The 18,671-nt window shown below is 39.3% G+C and overlaps 1 protein-coding gene across 1 annotated transcript; it reads right to left on the minus strand.

The window, feature by feature from the left end:
- Positions 1 to 919: 919 nt before the first annotated feature.
- fam83fa (family with sequence similarity 83 member Fa) lies at positions 920 to 16,503 on the minus strand. The gene is made up of 5 exons (XM_074655805.1): positions 15,898 to 16,503; positions 8,277 to 8,444; positions 6,613 to 6,734; positions 2,657 to 3,444; positions 920 to 1,647 (listed from the first exon to the last, which is right to left on the minus strand). The coding sequence occupies exons 1-5, from the start codon at positions 16,369 to 16,371 to the stop codon at positions 1,601 to 1,603; spliced, it is 1,599 nt and encodes a 532-aa protein (XP_074511906.1). The 5' UTR covers positions 16,372 to 16,503; the 3' UTR covers positions 920 to 1,600.
- Between the last annotated feature and the right edge of the window lie 2,168 nt (positions 16,504 to 18,671).

Raw genomic sequence — 18,671 nt, forward strand, 5'->3', positions numbered from 1 at the left:
TGTAAACTTTCCTATATACATTTCTTTTTACATGTCTTTATGCATTTCTGCTGTCACTCAATGTGTGTCTAATCGTGTATCTATATTATTTTTGCTACATTTAATGACATATTTATTCATTTATTTATTTGTGGAGTCATTTATTTATTGATTCATTAATTTTGGCAGGATTCGTCCTCTATACAGAGTGACATTACTTATGTTTGGGGTCAATTTGATCACAGAGAGGTCGACCTCCCTGTTAGAGCGCTTATGAAGAAACTGTTACAGAACAGAAACCTTTTTTTCTTATTTGGGATTTGGGAGGAGCAACGTTAGTGCCACGTAAAAAAAAGGCTTGTCAACACCAATCACAGATTTGGAGCAGATGAAAATACATTGTATTTAACCAGGTTTTACAGACCCAAAAAGATTTTATGCATAATTTTCTGTAACAGACGTCTTTTCTTCTCGTAAAATTAGGATCATGCTGATAACGTAACGTTAAATGTGTATTTTTAGCTGTTAAAGAGGGTCTAAATATGCTCAATCTCTTCCTTGATGATCTCTTTCAACCTTAAAGCTACTGAAAGGGACAAATTAATGTTAATGGGTTAATGTTACATGTGACATACCAGGCAACAACAAATAAAGAATTCATCCAGAAGACAGACATTAAGGACATTTTACTAAAAAGAATAGCACTTAAATCATCATACAATGAACAATAAAACAGGAACTAGACTTCGTCTTCAGTCTTAATCAAATAACACAGTCTTTTCTCTTCAGGGAGACCAGTAAACCTGTTTCTAATGTACCCGAATGTTGACTTTTGGTTAATTTCTGCTTCACATTGTACAAAATGAATTAAAAGATATTTGGCTTGTTGTAAAAGTCTGAATTTTAACTGACATTTTAATCACACAAACCAGTTTTCTAATCTGATATTTCATGTCTTTTATTCAATTTCTGCTACAAAATTAGGATTAATTCGTCTCAAGTGGTTCTCAAGGATTCACATTTTAATCTGTGCCAGTTTCACCTGAATCACCCGCAGTGTAAACATACAAAGTCCTCGGACGGTGTGCAGAAACACGGCAGGACTGTGTACATTATTCACAGCCTGTACAACACAGTCTGATGAACACTTACTCTGTTACCAACGGTCCTCTGTAAGGCGACACTCAGGGACAAACGGCACTACTCATCACCTCTACCGTCTCCATAGAGACCAGGAGTGATGTAATCCACCCACTCTACCTGGGTGACACAGCGTTGGGCTGCTCTGTGGTGTTCAGGTTCGAGCATAAAGTATAAAAACATTACACTGTGGAATAATTTAATACAAAAATAACGTAGAAAAACAATGGCGATGAAACCTCCCTCCGTCAGCACTTTGGCTTCAGTGTTGAGATTCTCTGGAGGAGCTTTTCCCTCACATGATTAGTTAAACATCTCATCGGTGGTCACTCCCATGAGGACTTTCACCTGAAGCAGTGTAACAGGCCAGAGACGCTAAAGTCACCTGGTTACAGTGAGGTGACACTGTGACTCATGAGATCCGCCGCTGCTCTTTATACGTAACTCTTTATAACCTCAGTCTGTCCTGTTGTGTCTGATCTCATGACTGGATGCAGTTCTTCTTTTGACGCCGCCGGCCTTTAGATCCTGTTGAGGAAAAATAAATAATTTAACTATAAAGCAAAGGATCTGTATGTCCATCTCGAGAACCGAACAACTTCACACTTGGCGGATGTATTGCTGGGGACCCAACGATGTGTAGTGTTGAATATGGTGCAATTTGCACACGCGACCATACTTGTCAACCTTGAGACTTTAAAAAAAAGAGAAGATCTTATATAGTATAATATAATATATAATAGTATAATAATGTTAAACCAAACTCTTCTTCACTTCCCTGGGTTCAATGAGCGAGGAGCGGTTCTCAAGAACGCTGCAAACAGCACTTCTGGGGGCCATCAATCAGCCGTTCCTAGCGGCCATGCACTTCGAACGGTAGAGATGGGTAGATCGATACTGTGGTATCAATACTTCGATACTAGCTAATAATTTAGTATTGATTCTTTTTAAAAAATATTGATAATAACATGATATAAATATAAACGTGGGTGGTTGCATTACTTCTGAACGTTTTCACCTTTTTTGTATAATGTTTGTGCCAAAACAGCAATGACGTATTTAGCTGGCCCGTGTCACATGACTGTGGAGACCATGTGACATCAGAACCTTGAGCACAGCAGTATCGGTATCGTATCAAATTAAAAAAGTTTGGTATCGCCTATCCCTACCGAACAGACTCGCCCGCCAATAACGCTGCAAGCTGCACTACCAAGAGCCAAGCAATCGGCCCGTTCTGAACGGGAACTACACTAGTTAACAACTAGGTCCCTTTTTTTTACATTCAAAGCTTCTACTGAGGTTTAAATATTAGTCTTTTGCATTAAATCAACTTTCTTTAATGAATGTAACTCGTCGGTGTGTGCCTCCCTTTGTGTGCGGCAAGCGGGAGCATCGGGTTTTTGACCGCAGTTTTTGAAAGGCTAAACGGCAACAAATATGGACAGTAGCAGAATATTTCGTTAGACAAAAAACATTTTGAGAATTTTGGTTTGGACGATAATGAAACAAACAAACAATAGAGTATGTGAGGACGTACCGTCGTCGTCTCCGGTGTTTAAGGTCTGCAGAGACATACTTCTCTGAATGACCTTTGAGGGCTTCTTGATTATGGATTTCAGTAGACCTGGTTTCTCAATGATCTCAAACGAGTCCTCCAACTCAATTCCTGCGACGCCATTGGTCTCTGACACCTTATAGGTGGGGGAGGGTTTCTGAGGAGTGACCACGCCTTCCTCTATAGTCTCTGTGCTCTGATTGGCTCCTCTGCCTTTCAGGAAGTGCTTGAACGAGCTGCGTTGTTTTTTCGCTCCAAAGACCTGGTTCTTCTTCACGTCTCCCTTTCCATCATCATCCTCCTCCTCTGCGGGTAAACCAGGACTCTGAGGGGGGACTCGGTCCACCTTGTCCGTGCCGGTCCTGCCGGCATGAAGGATGTTGTTCTGTAGGCCGCTCCTGTGGTTCAGCCCACCGACCAGCGAGTTGTTGTGGGTCGACAGGTCTTGTAGGGAACCTGTGAGGCCCGTACTGTTCCCAAAAACTAAAGAGTACTTAGGATTGTGGTATTTATGTGCAGGTACCTGTCTACAGTCCCCGGCAGATACTTGAAAGCGAGATGTGGAGACGGGCAGAGGCTGGATTTTCTCCACCTTTGGCTTCCTGATGGGCGTAGCAATAGGCGGCTTGGTGATGTTGAACTCCCTGTAGAGGTCCACCTCTTCAGACACGGCGTACAATTCCCTGAAGTCATTGTCGAAGGAGTCCACGATCTGTCCCGACATCACGGTGATCGTGTTCCTGTCCATCCGAGAGGAACACCAGGTGAAGCTGGAGGAGAAAAGAGGGATTTAATTAGGGCTGTAATTTGAACGCCACTAATTTCTTTAAGGCACCACAACTTGCATATTTTTTATGCTAAATGCAGTACCTGTGAGGGTTTCTGGACAATATTTCTCATTGTTATGTTGTTAATTGATTTCCAATAATAAATATATACATACATTTGCATAAAGTAGCATATTTGCCCACTCCTATGTTGATAAAAATATGAAATACTTGACAAATCTCTCTTTAAGGTACATTTTGAACAGATACAAAATTTGATTCATTTGCGATTAATCAGGATTAACTATGGACAATCATGCGATTAATCGTGATTGAATATTTTAATCCATTGACAGCTCTAATATAAACCAAAACTGTGGTGTAAAAGTTAAGGAAATATTTAATCTGGGAAATACGCTTATTTGCTTTCTTGTCGAGAGTTAGAGAAGATTGTCACTACTTGCATACCGTATCTGTCTGGTAAATATGCCAGCCGGTAATAGCTTAGTACAAAGACTGGAAACGGGGGAACAGCTTGACTGGCTCTGTCCAAAGGTAACAAAATCCACCTACCAGCATCTCCAAAGCTCACTAAAATGTTATATCTTGATAGTTTCAACTGTACAAAAAGTGTAAAAGTGACAAAAACTGACTATTTCTTGACCAGGCAACCAGCAGAAACCACAGAAAGTTACTGGTCCTCTCCAATAAGTCTGGTTCATAACCCTTCCTAAAAATGTCAATTGTCATTTTCTACACTTCCGTTCTTGTTCAGATTAATCAATCAAGATGTATTGTGTTATAATTAGTAAACTTTAGAAGCGCTGGTAGGTGGAGTTTGTCACCTTTGGACAGAGCCAGGCTAGCAGTTTCCCCCTGTTCCCAGTCTTTGTGCTAAGCTAAGTGATATAAAAAAAAAAGCGAAGTGAGTCAAATGAAAAACTGTAATTTTTTTTTCGGAGCAAATCTAGCCTTTGAATGCAGAAGCAGCAGGAGTTTGTTCCAGTTTTTAAAAGCTTTGAAAACTTGACCTTGACGTAAACTTCCAGTAATAACGAGGTAAAACACATGACTTAAAACATGACGCGCTCATTTCACTTGGCACGAACCAGTCATTCCAGTTTTGATTCTAAAGAATTCAAAATGAAACTGGTGTGGTCTCTAACGTGGTTTACCAGAGCTGGCTGATAGAAGACACATGAACATGTGGAAAGATGTGTCATCTGTATTCAGACAGGCGACTGTAAACAGGAGCTTAACTCTTTATGTTGTAGCCAAAACATGTAAATCAGCTTATTTTTGCAGGGAGTCCGGGTCAGGTATTTGTCAGTGTCAAGTGAGGATGGGGTTTTCTGTTAGAAGAATTTTTTATAAACGTTTCAGTATGATTCAGAATGAATGTATAAATTATAATTAAGGATTTTTTCAGCTAAGCAACAACATATACATTGTATAAAAACATATACAACTTAAACATTTGTGTATTGACTAGACATATATATGAAAATGTCATGTCATGATGCCAAAATAATTGTAATTCACGATATTATCCCGATAATCATCAAAATATGCTTAAACTCTTAAAATGGCACTAAAAATATTGGAATCACTTTACCTTACATTTTGCGAAGAAACATATTTTTTTTAAACAGTGTGTATTAAAACATGATTATTGAATGTCAAACAAGCACAGATTGACAAAAACGTTTTACTGTATTTGATTTAAAGAGGTGTGAGAACCTCGGTCTCTCCATACATTCGATGGGGGTGTAAGGGGTTAACAAATGTAGGCGGCGTAATCGTTCCACTGAACCTGCTTAATCATTTTAAATGAGAACTCAGGTGACACACAGAAAGCTTTTTGGCTCTTCATAATAAGGTCACACTGGTTTTACACATCAATAATCATAACAGAGAAGTTGATTTACAACGATAGATTTAGTGATAAAGAAGATAAAGAGAGTGCTGCAAAAAGCATTACAGTCATTCCACCAGTTTAATATGCTCAAGAAGTCTTAAGGAGTTATTAGTGAGCTGATCTGAGTGGTTTTATTGTGTTGTAGCCTGCAGTTGTTTTTATATTTTAAGTCTCTAAACATTTGGATCTGAGAGTGGAAAACAGGCAGTTTTAGTTTCACATGTATGGAACAAGTCATAAACTGAACTTGCAAGATGAATAAGTTATATTTTAAAGTGAATATTAGCTAATAAAATGGAGCGATACATCATGTTTTTAAGAATTAGTGAAGTAATATTTATATTTATTGTACTTTTTTAAAGGTAGACAAAGCTTTAAAAGAAAAGAAAAACCACACCATTGTTGTTAACACAACAATTGCACCACAAGATCCATTTAGTAACTGGAGCTTTTGATTGAATGAATTTCCTCATCAGATGGAGTTTATCATATCAATGGAAAGAGAACATCTTGTATTCTTATCTGTAAATCTCTTCCGTGTGCTCCAAGTCAGATTAAATCTCCTAACAGGACAAACTTGTTTCAACTTGATGAACTCCACCTGTGTGTGAGATTTGATCAACGATGCCGCTACATTTGCCACGTATGGCTAACAAACTGTACCAAAATTCATTCAGAAAAATTTGAAAAGAGAATAATTTACATACAGCAGAGCTTCAAGCGTTGCTGTCAGGAATCAGCAGACAAAAACAGACCAAATTTAGCATCAGTATAAAAATATTGATTAGAGTTGCTTTAAATACCAACTAAACACTGTCTATAGCCCTGAGTATCAACAACTTTCACGTTTCTTGATGTATGATTTGATTAATATCAAGAGTCTGACTTTTAATTGGACGAGGAGGTTTCATTTAAATTTTAATTAAATGTAATTTGGTAGACAGTTAGACCAACTCCAGAAACTTGTAAGAACAAACCTGTTCGTATGAAAGATCTTGCATGAGATGCTAAGGATGGGTATAACAATTTTTAAAAAGCTTAAATATATATACTTTTTATAATAATTTATTACATACAAAAATGTGTTTCTCTTCACTTTTGCCTACTAAACTTTTTCCGACTCTTCACAAAATGAGTTACCTGAGATAATAAAATAAAATACCTCATTCACAAGATGGATAGACATACAGTATTATCCCGACTGCACAGGCTGAATGTGCCAGTTTAAGACATTGCTGGATATTCGTGCTCACCTGTACGACCCAAACATGACTTTCTCTCCATCCACCAGCATGTATTTAGAGCACAGGGACCCGGGCAGCTTTCCAAACGACAGGGCCAGCCCTGAACCTCCCACCGTCCGCACACGCATATTCTGTAAAGAAACACCCGCTTGATTACACATTTCAGCTGGCTTAGCATCACACGGGTGAGCCTGAGTAAATTCACTCAGCCGCAGCTATCAAACGTCCCCTGATATATCATGCATAACTGATCGAAGGACGTGCCAAGTCAAACTGCGCTGTCACACCTTGAAACCTCAAGTCAACTTTTCTCAAGACATAAAGGGCAAAACTGAAACCCTTAATAGCCACTTATGTTTACTTAAAGGGAAGAGAAAGGAAAGAGACAGAAAAGGAGACGTGGATACTGAGTGGACACACTGGGAGGAGGCTTTCCTCTGCCGAAGCATCGAGTTACAGTCTTTGGATTTGTTCTCAGGATGTATGAATGTTCATTTGTAAGAAGTAAGAGTAACAGAGCCGAGTGCTCTGAAAAGGCCTTTCACTGCCTTATCAACTGACACCACTATAAGCAGGTATATTCCAGCGCTCTAGTCAAACTAGACTGGAGCTACAAAACTCTGCATACAGCAGATAAGGCCGGGTATTGTGTCCCCGTGGAGATAGGATGACAGTCTGGCTCAGTGAACTGCTGCACGCTCTCGATCTACAACAGCACTAACCGTCATTTCTCAGGTTCGGCAACACATAGATTATGTGATATTAAATGTTAATTCATGAAAGCAAGATGATTATATTTAACCCTTAAATAGATTTGAGCATCAATATTTCAGCATTTCCTTTTTCCAAGTATTCCTCAAAAATCTTATGCTTGATGCCATCCATTTAAATGTTTTATTCACCTCTTATACTTTTTAAGAGAATTTGTTTTTGTATTATTACCCCAATTTCCCATAAGTGGGTCAAAGACTACATGGATGCATTACAGCTGTCGCAATAACCGCAATATTGCAATGCCGCGATTTGGACAAGCCACCTGCAGGGGATGGCAAACAACCGCCACAACTGCGATGTTCACATTTTTTCTTTTTTGAATTCTTTGCAATGGGAGTGACACAAATTTACACTCTGCTACAAACGGCGAGCGTTGTACTTTTTTTTTTCCGGTCGACGAGAGTTAAAAAATGTTCAACTTTGTGTAAAATGACATAGACATAGACCAGCAGGTCTGTCCTCTCTCCCTACTGTTTGTGCTTCGGCCTTATTTTTGCGGATATTCCGTATCATAGCAACCAGACGCAACCAAAACACTGCGCCTCATTGTCCTTCTGCTTTCTGCATCTAACAATAAACAAGTACTTAATTAGGTTTAAAACTGTCATCTTTGTCATTTAAAAAGCAACAATATAAAAGACCAGAAAAACCCTTTAAAATAACAGATTACAGCAGCTACTATAAGGATTAAAAGTAAAGCCATTACTTGGCGTGACATATGACACATGATGCTTTGTAAACCATGATAATTATCGCTGCCATTGTCTCCTAAAGGAGGCAGAGCAGTGAACAACTGAGGTGTTTCCATTTGCCTGTGTATTGTATTAGCGAGCCTCCCTCCTCTGTCTGTGTGCAGCACTCTGTCATGCTCTCCAGTGTTTGCTGAGCTCACTCCTCACCCGCAGATGCACTGCATTAATCTGCAGCCGAGTGCACATATCCAGGAAGTGGGGCACGCCCCTGGCCTCCAGCAAAGCGTAGACAGCCACGCCGCGCCGCACCGAGGCATCCAGCAGGTCCTGGAGGATCTGCAGGTCAGTCAGGAGGTCCATGACGATGGCCACCACCTGGGGAACACAGAAGGGGGGGGAGATTTAAATGCAGCCAAGCAGAGGGACAGCAGCAGTAGTGGAATGTAACTAAGTACATTTACTCAAGTACAATTTGAAATACTTGAACTTTACTTGAGTATTTCCATCTCATGCTTCTTTACATACTCACTATAATTCACATGGAAGTATTGGACTCTTGTTTTTGAGAGATGTAGTTACTTTACAGATTAAGATTTTACATCCAACACATACAGTATGATGAGCTTGTAAAATATGATGCAGTGGTTCCCAACCCTTTTTGCCAGACATGCCACCACAGTCCCGTTAGATGAAGTACTCCTTCATCAATTTATACTTGTCAACTGTCGTGTGTGTAAACTATTATAGAGAGGTGAAGTCCCGCCCCTTCCGGTGGACCACCACGGGACCTTATTTCGGAAAAAATATGAACGGTAGTCAAAGGCAAGAGACACATTTTTTTCTCGATCCTGTTTGAATTGAGACATGAATTTTTTGTCCCCATCACCTTCACTGAGACTACAGATATGTGTCCTCTTAGCTAGCCCATGTTTCTCTGATTCTTTTTCCTCTTATCCATTTGGTTTCACTGTAAAACATACCTGACCAGACGGGTTGGTAAAGATGTGTGTGTGCGCACGTTACTGATGTCACAACCGATGATTTCTGGGTGTTTGATTAGTTACGTCTCGTTGCCTTTATAACCGCCGGCTGCAACATTAAGCCTCATGAACATTTTTCACCACTCCCACTGTCGGTAAACACTGTGACACTCAGACGCTAACTGATAATTACTGTTGTGATACTAAATGTAAGTATAATTCACGGAGGAAGTGACAGTTGATGCTTCCGTGGAACTTGTTTTTCCAGGTGATTAAAAAGTTATTAAAAATAATTATGACACAGTCCAGCAACGGCTAGGATTAACTTGCTAATTATCACTGCTAATTATTCCACCAGTGTGCCTGTGCTCAAGACTATGACATAACCGTACAGGATCTGAGCTGAGGAGGAAATCATCCCGTCACAAGACACGAGATACAGTACAGGTATCGGTCTACAGTACAGTCCACAGAACTAATGTACTTTCCATTTTGGTATTTTCAGCGCACCTTTATATTATGTATATTTCATTAAACAAACATGTTGACTATTGCAGTGAAGACTTTTACAGCCACACTGTGTTTTTATATCCGTGAGTGCAATTTAGTGTGATCATGTGAGGCTTTTTCCACTTCCTTATCGCGGCTCTCGCATGCATGATAAGTCCTGATCCAACAACTTCCAAACAAGTTTTCCTGGCAGACGGCTTTACGTGCAACAGCAGCTCGGTCAAATTTTGATTGACAGTAATCCTTAAAAGTAAAATGTCAACAATTACTCATCTTATCTGGTTATTAGGCTGTGTATTGAGAAAAACGTTTGTCCAGGAAAGGAGACAGTTACACTTCTTTCAGTGTAAATCCATCTGTTTTAAGACCATTCAGGAATAAACATTATTTTTAGTTTTCGGTCCACAACCATGACTTTGGTTTAGACTGAAATATCTCAACAACTATTGAATACTGAGAATAGTCTAGAGCTTTTATTGTGAAAGTTAAGAACAGAAGGAGTGGATCTGGTCTCCGCTACCTTTAAAAGGAATAATAAAGTTTGCAGTTCTGGTTCGGACTACTGTTTCATAAATATAGAGTGGTGCAGGAAAGAGTCCTAAAACCTAGTAATGAGTTAGCATTTTAACACTTCCGGTTCCCTCGTCTGGAAGTCAATGAGTTTTTTGACGGGGTTTTAGTTAGATGTCTGAAATAAGGTCTGTGGTTAACACAAGCTGAAGAGACTTTAACGTTTTGCTCTATATGACATAAAATACGTCAATAAATACCCCACTCGGGAATTTTGAAGCCTTTATGTGTCTTAAAAAAGGCGGTTGTTAACAAGTGGCTAACTGAGACTACTAAACGTCATCACGCCAACTCGTCCACCTTTACAGCGTTGTTGTATATACTCACGTTCATGTGAACGTGGTGTAGTTCGTTTACGGCCTAACGTTAGCTTTTTACTTCTGGTGATTGCATTCACACTTCAAAAATCATAAAAGTGGTGTTCATTTGTGAAGATCATCTTGCTGAACAAAAACATGTAAGTATCATAAACGTTTGTTTGCCACAGAGTTTATTTTCTGAAATAATCCAAAACCCAATGGAACAATCCCATTGGCTTTTTGTCGAGGGAACCGGGGCGATGCTAACTTCCTGTTTGGCCTACAAAAATACGTCATCCCTGGAGAACTCAACCCGTTCTGCACAAGTTGATGTCTGGTTGATGTCTTTATTCATGGTTTGAAAGCACAGAAAATCAACCTCGTTCCTGAAAAATAGCTTTTTTTTGCCGCATAATATATTCACGTTTTGTGTGAAAGTATTGACAAAAACAACAGTTCAAAAAATACATTGAGGTTTGAATTAATCGCACGAAAAAAAAACGCCGCCGGTGTGTAACAGCCTTAAGACTGAATGTGGATTTAAATGACTTGTCAATGTAGACATTTTCTGCAACGCTGCACTTATTCTTGAAAGGACCTGTCATGTAGATACACCTGGCCTGAAAACCATTTTTGCTTGCAACCCTGAAGTCATTGCTACATAAATGACACAGCTGTGCTTCATCTCTTGATTTGAGATAAAGATATCCTGTAGCCTTTTTCCTGTTTCCATAGGGTGTGTGTGTGCCTTTCTGTAAGTATAAAGAACTTCAGGATACTGAAATGCAGAAGTCCTCTCTCCAGTATTTGACAGGCTTTCAGGAGTAGATGATTTACTTCACCTCAAGGGGAGCAACCTCAGCATGTTGTTATTAAACTGTCATTGCCATCAGTAGGCTAATATAAACAGATAATAAAGAGGATTATTTCATATGTCAAAGTATGTCCAATTATTGCCCAATAACAACTTTTGGACGCCTTCAAATGCTCCGTTCAACCGTGTCTGGTCCGGGTAAGTTTATTGTCCTCCACACCTCAAAAAGAGGAACAGTGCACCTTGTGCCAGTTAAAACAAACCTTTCACCCAACCCTGCGACTGGAGCCTCCGGTGCTACACAAATCAATCAATGTTCCCCTTTTTTAGCTTAAGCTTGCATACCAAGGAGGTCACCCAATCAGAGGGAGTTATGGGAATCTCTGAGTGGGTGAGGGAAAAATAAAGAAGTTCAACCCTATAACCTGGGTTGCAGGACGGTGGGGGAGGCTGAACAAGCCTTTAACGTTCTGCTGCAAGTCCTGATGTGAAGCTGACATTTAGAGCTGCTCGTGCTTCTGTCTGCACCAAGTATGACTCAGCTTGTTTAAACTTGCATTAGACTCTCCCATTTTTTTTTATTTCTGCTGTGGGCTTTGTTAACCCTTCTTACAGAGATAGATATGCGAAATATGATTCTGTAAGGACAGCTAAAGGCTGGCCCACACTAAAAGACTTTTCAAATCTTAACAGATGTTGAAAATGTGAGAGACCCCACACATAAAGACATGTTATGATAAATTCAACAGTTTAGTTCCTATAGTGTGTGGAGAGCAACAATCTGGCCAAAACAGCAACACCACACACTAACAGATTCATTCATGAACAACACGAGTCCCGACTAAAAAAATACATAAATCTCGCAAAATCTCTTGCGATCAAACGTGACTTTAGTGTGTGTAAATTAGCGATGTTAGTTTTTGCACTACTTTGTACTGAAAATTGACGAAGGATGGATGGATGAAGTCATGGAGGCACGTTAAATAAACACTTGTTTTGTTGCCACAAATCAACAACTCGGTCCTTCATTTCTGAGCTCCATCTTACTACTACTTTTGCATTAGCTCATGCATTAGCTGCCATGACGGCGGTTGTTGTCCTTCCTTCTTCAGTCAGCTTTGTTTTCAATTGACTATCGTTCTTTCCCACGTGATTGCGTCATCGTCTGTCCTCGGGGTTCCCCACGCACAACAGGATATCCAATCGTAAATATTGAACATGTTACAATTTGAAATCGGTGTGGCCAGGCAGGATGGACTTCCGAGCCGATCGGGGATGTAAAAAACACTCTTAACAGACCTCACACCACAGGAATATCTGGAAAGATAATCTTAAGAACCATCAAAAAATCTGGGCTTTACTGACCGTTGTCAGGAGGGGGGAATTGGGCCCAAAATCCGCTTGATTCTCGTGTCGTGTGGACCCGGCATTAGGTTTTATAGGTGTTCTACAGTAAATCGGTTATGTGATTACTGCAGTTTAAATTAGTCATACATAATAATGCTGCATACTTTAGGTTTCGGAGGGAAGGTTAAGTGCCTGGGGAAATTTCTGTGCCTTTTTACTCTATAGGTCATATAATTATCAACAGTTAAAAAGACACATCACATTCAAAATTTGGCTTGGGACCCATACGTAATGATGACGGTTTGTGTGTTTAGTACCTTTTTCTTATATTAACACTCCAGAAGATACACTGACTTTACGTGAGCAAAATATATTTTGAGTTAAAGATTAGTAAGATTTATTCAAAGTGCATGTGTTGTATGAAAAACATGTTATGTAAAATGGAAAAGCAAAAATCACTTCCCGTCAATTTAGAATAATTCAAATGCAATGAAAATAATTCATTCCCAAAGATAAATCCTAGATAAATGATTTCCATAACAATACTGAGCACAGTAATCGACTGTTATCTTAACTACCATTGGCACACATGTCATGTTGTCTGAGTTTAAATCAGTATTATACAAAGAATATCTGTCCTGTAATGATTTATCACTGTCTGGTAAATGTATGCAGAACTGTGTTCAACTGTTGATGATGTAATTGAATACTCGATTACTACTAATACTCTCACTTAGCATAAAGACAGCTGAGACAAATATACTTTGTTTTCCTTTAAATAATAACAGCTATTAACAATACATTTAAATAAACATGTTAGCATTATTGTTGACAACAAAAAGGGATGAATAAATGTGATTTCAGTTTTAAAAAAAAGTCCTGAATAGTCCTTTTAATTAGTCTGTTTATTGTCAACACTGTATATACTGCTCCTATTTTTATACTTCCTTCTATTTAAATGGTTCATATTTTGTTACACTTTGTTTAGCTCCTTTTTTTACAGTGTTAGCTGATGCATCTTGTTTTTTGCACTATCCCCTTTGCTGCTGTACACTGCAAATTTCCCCACTGCGGGACTTATAAAGGAATATCTTATCTTATCTTATGTTTTTACTCAGGTTGACGTCTACACCAACATTTTTACTCAATTAAAACTGTCAATGGTTGAGTTATGATTAACCCATTTGTGGCCGCAACTGAAATTTTTCTTTTCCTTTGGTGGTGTTCTCTGGGTTTGACTAAGCACAGGTGTGAAGAAATTTTCAAAATCTGGCAAACTGTTTGTCTGAAAAGTGAGTTTTTTTCTTATCATACTATATGTGGTCTTTGGGCACATGGGAGTGCTGTTTTTGCAATAGACTACTATATTTTAGGAAAAAATTAAGGCTGTCAATCGATTGAAATATTTAATCGTGATTAATTGCATAATTGTCCAAAGTTAATCAGGATTAATTGCAAATGAATCACGCATTTTTCTATCTGTTGAAAATGTACCTTAAAGGGAGATTTGTCAAGTATTTAATATTGTTATCAACATAGGAGTGGGCAAATATGCTACTTTATGCAAATGTCTGTATATATTTATTATTGGAAATCAATTAACAACACAATGACAAATATTGTCCAGAAACCCTCACAGGTACTGCATTTAGCATAAAGAATATGCTCAAATCATAACAAGCAAACTGAAGCCCAACAGGCAACAACATCTGTCAGTGTGTCAGTGTGCTGACTTGACTATGACTTGCCCCAAACTGCATGTGATTATCATAAAGTGGGCATGTCTGTAAAGGGGAGACTCGTGGGTACCCATAGAACCCATTTTCATTCACATATCTTGAGGTCAGAGGTCAAGGGACCCCTTTGAAAATGGCCATGACTTTGTTGGAATTTTAGTGGAAGTGTGGAGCATTATTTAGCCTCCTTCACGACAAACTGCTATGACATAGTAGTTGGTACCAATGGATTCTTTAGGTTTTTCTAGTTTCATATGATATCAGTATCTCCACTCTGGCTTTAAAACTGAGCCTGTTTCAACCTAAAAATCACAAAATGCGTTAAAGAAATTAGTGGCGAATTTGCGTTAACGTGTTATTATCACGTTAACTACTAAACAGTAGTCCCATGTGCCCAAATACTAGATATATTATGATAATAAAATGGCGGTTTCTCAGAAACTACAAGGAGCACAATCAAGTATTTGAAATCTATGAACTCATAACAAGTTAAATATCAAAGATTAAGTACACATATGAAAAAATGATTTCACATGGAAAACATTTAATAAACACGATGTTAGAGTTTTTCCTAATTTTTCAAAAATCCTGACTTTGACTATTAATAAAAGTGTGATTTTTCATGTGATCTTAAAATTTAAAAGTTGTCCTGTTAGATACTCGTCCAAAGTATGTCCGTACCAAATTTAAAGATTTTTTGAGCAATCAGAACAAATGCAGTGGCATTTTTCCTCATCATACTAAATACAGTCTTTGGGCATAAATAAATACATCTTATTCGTAACATTCATGTTCAGGCTACCTGTTAGAGATTAAAAATCACAGTGTGTCTACTGTGGATTAAAAATCCTTTAAACCTCACACTGTCATAAAAGGTTGTCTCGTGCATTCGTGAAGACATGTGGAATGCCAGCGATTAATCTCAGCCTGGGTTTTTTTGTCTCTTTAACCTGTAGGAGGCGGTCACATGATCACCTGTAGCCAATCATTTTGAATATTTCACAAGTATTGTTCTGCTGTTCTGCTCCAGTAACTCAGGGACATGACGTAGAAGAAGACACTGATTTACTGCATGGTCGGGTATTTTCACATGTTCATAAATGAGTTTTACTTTTTCTTTGTTAAGGCCAACATCAAGACTTCAACATTGTGTTCTTTGTAGATATAAACTCAGGCTTTGAGATTTAGTCGATCCAACTGTTGTTAATCTGTAGATCTATCAAATATAAAAATATAATATAATACAATATAATACAATGTAATGTAACGTAACATAATATAATGTGATGTAATTAATGTAACGTAATATAACATTATATGATATAACATAATATAATAGAATGTAGTGTAGTGTAATGTGGTGTAATGTAATGTAATGTAATGTAATATAATATAATATAATATAGTATAGTATATTATAGTATAATACAGTATAGTATAATATAATATATTTAATATAATATAGTATAGTATAGTATAGTATAGTATAGTATAGTATAGTATAGTATAGTAGAGTAGAGTAGAGTATAATATAGTATAATATATTAATATAATAATACTAATCTAAATTACCTTGTGTGCCTCCTGTATGAGCCTCCTCACCACCTCCTTGATGTGTGGCCCTGGCTCTTTGGGAGGATGTGAGAACACGGAGACCCGGGTCACCCCCTTGTAGACCCCGCTGCTGCCCGGCCAGCCGATGTCCAGAGTCGGGACCTCGGTGTCGGACATCTGGGGCCAGTATGTGGAGTGGACTCCGGAGTCCGCACTAGAGGAGCCTTTACTCTTCTCCTGCTCTCCGGACTCGGAGTCGCTGTCCGTGTCGCACTCCCGGAACGTATCCCGGATCATCCCGACCTCCCGGGCGCAGAGGAAGTCCTTGATGTTGTCCTCCTTGAGGCGCATCTTGAAGGCTCCGTCTCCGTTCCTCAGGAGCTGCTCCAGAGCCGCCCGCTGCTCCTCGCTGTAGTAGAAGTCCGGTCTGCTCTCCGGGATCTTCTCGTTAACGTGCCCCTCGTCCAGGCACTCTAACTGAGACATCGCCATGGCAGCAGGTCTATACGCTGCTGCTCCACAACACTGAGCGGACAGGTACGGCAGGTGCTCAGGTGAGTCTCTCAGGTGAGAAGCGAGGAGGCGGGACCAAGCTACTGTATGCCTCCCACGAACTTCCTGTTGTAAAACTTTCAGAATAAAAGAAACATTTGGTCACCTGTTCCACTTTGTTTGTGTCTCACCTGGTTGAACTCATAGGGCTGTCAATCGATTAAAATATTTAATCGTGATTAATCGCATGATTGTTCGTAGTTAATCACGACTATTCATAAATTAACCGCACATTTTTGTCTGTTCAAAATTAACCTTAAAGAGACTGTTAACAGCGACACCTGTGGCCGTTAAGTCAACGAAAGTCAGCGTCGGGCTCGCGCTTTCTCGCTCTAAATAGACACGAACGAGCATCGCTCAAAACAGTGAGGCGACACACGTCAGCTAAAACCACAATATCACTCTATATTTCACCTGCTTGGCAGTAATGTTAGCTGACCAGACGAAGGTCTCTCCATGAATCAATGCTGATCCTAGTGTTGGCTTTTCCTGCCTCAGCCTCTGGGGCTGAAGCAGGAAGAGAAACGTTATCGTCTCCGACCGCGACCGCAGGGAGACACCGGCACCCGGTTGGAGACGATAACGTTTCTCTCTGCGGAGCCCTGTCACTTCACAAGACACGGGATAACTCAGAGGAGCAGAGACTCCAGCGTTGGAGGCCAAAGCTACGGTCTCCCCCGCGTACTACGACCGCTGCCACTACTGTTTTGCAAGATGGGCTTCACTAGATATAACCAAGAGGTTTTGGTGCTTCCGTGTAGTTTGTGTTGGAGTGTGAGTCTGAACAGCGTAGCCACACGAGAGCGCGCATGGGACAACGACCCGGGTGATTTATACGTGTAAAAAGTTACAAACAGTCCCTTTAAAGGGACATTTGTCAAGTATTTGATACTGTTATTAACATCTAATGGGCAAATATGCTGCTTTATGCAAATGTATATATCTATTATTGGAAATCAATTAACACAAAACAATGACAAATATTGTCCAGAAACCCTCACAGGTATTGCATTTAGCATAAGAAATGCGCTCAAATCCTAATATGACTATGACAGGTACGGCAGGTGCTCAGGTGAGTCTCTCAGGTGAGAAGCTAGGAGGCGGGACCAAGCTACTGTTTGGCAGTTTAAAGCCAAGCCAAGAACTTCCTGTTGTAAAACTTTCAGAATAAAAGAAACATTTGGTGTTATAAAGTCACCTGGTCCACTTCACAGCCAACATTTGTATGTGGGGCCCATGTGGGTAGTAAATGGGCCCTATATGGGATTGTCCGTGGGTTCCATAATGACCCATTGTCAATTGCCCACATGGATTCCATGCAGTATTACAATGGATTGCATTTCAAATGTCATACTTTTACTTTTTACTTTTAGTGCATACTGCCGCTACCCTTACAAAGTACATACTGTTGCGTGAAGTATGCATACAATTAGGATGTACTACTTCCAAAGAACATATATGAAAAGCCAGAAACCGGACCCCAGTAAAACATCCGCCTAAAAAGTGCTGTACAAAAGTAAAACAGAATATTTCTATTCTATTGTCATATTCTATCGAAATGACCTGTGTTATATTATAAATATAATAAGTGACTTCAGTCCAAAATGGCAGCAGCGGCTGTTGTCAAAAAAACACAGAAGTTTCATCTCTTTGCTTCTATACTCTTTGCTACTTCTTCATACCATTGCACCTTGAACTTTGACCCTCTTGATCATATTGTTGCTGCTGAGCAACGGCGTTATTAACGTAAGGCTAGTGTCGGCATCTAGAAGCCACCACTTGTGCACATAACAGTCCTGCTTATTCCTCACCTTTATTTACAGCTTAGTTGTTTTTTTCCCTAGCTGTTTTTTTTTCCTTCTATTTCTGTGTAAGTATATTAAGAGATATGCATAACACCGGAGTCAAATTCCTTGTATGTACAGTATGTACTTAGCAAAAACAGCTGATTCTGATTCTGATTCAAGAAAAAAATGTAAATTTTAGCAGAGAATCTGGAGGGTCAGTTTAATGGTGCGTTTAGGTGCTTTTCTTCAACGTGTAAAGATGAAAACCACATTAATGCAGAGTCCTTGAGCGAGATGACACTGAATTGTGTGTGCGTAGCAGATAAATGAAAGGCACTCCGTGAAGCACCATAGAAGCACTTTATATAATTACAGTCCATTTACCATCAATCACTTGGGTATGTCGTTAATGACAGGTTTTACAGATAAATAGAAGATACATTTATCATACTA

This window comes from Sebastes fasciatus, chromosome 13 (genome assembly GCF_043250625.1).
Source record: "Sebastes fasciatus isolate fSebFas1 chromosome 13, fSebFas1.pri, whole genome shotgun sequence".
Classification (NCBI taxonomy): Eukaryota; Metazoa; Chordata; class Actinopteri; order Perciformes; family Sebastidae; genus Sebastes; species Sebastes fasciatus.

Coding starts and splice junctions, on each gene's coding strand:
- fam83fa (XM_074655805.1), bottom strand. CDS start 16,371: ATGGCGATGTCTCAGTTAGAGTGCCTGGACGAGGGGCACGTTAACGAG. Junction 6,735..8,276: donor TTAATGCAGTGCATCTGCGG/GTGAGGAGTGAG, acceptor GTTTCTTTACAG/AATATGCGTGTGCGGACGGT. Junction 3,445..6,612: donor GTCATGTTTGGGTCGTACAG/GTGAGCACGAAT, acceptor TTTCTCCTCCAG/CTTCACCTGGTGTTCCTCTC.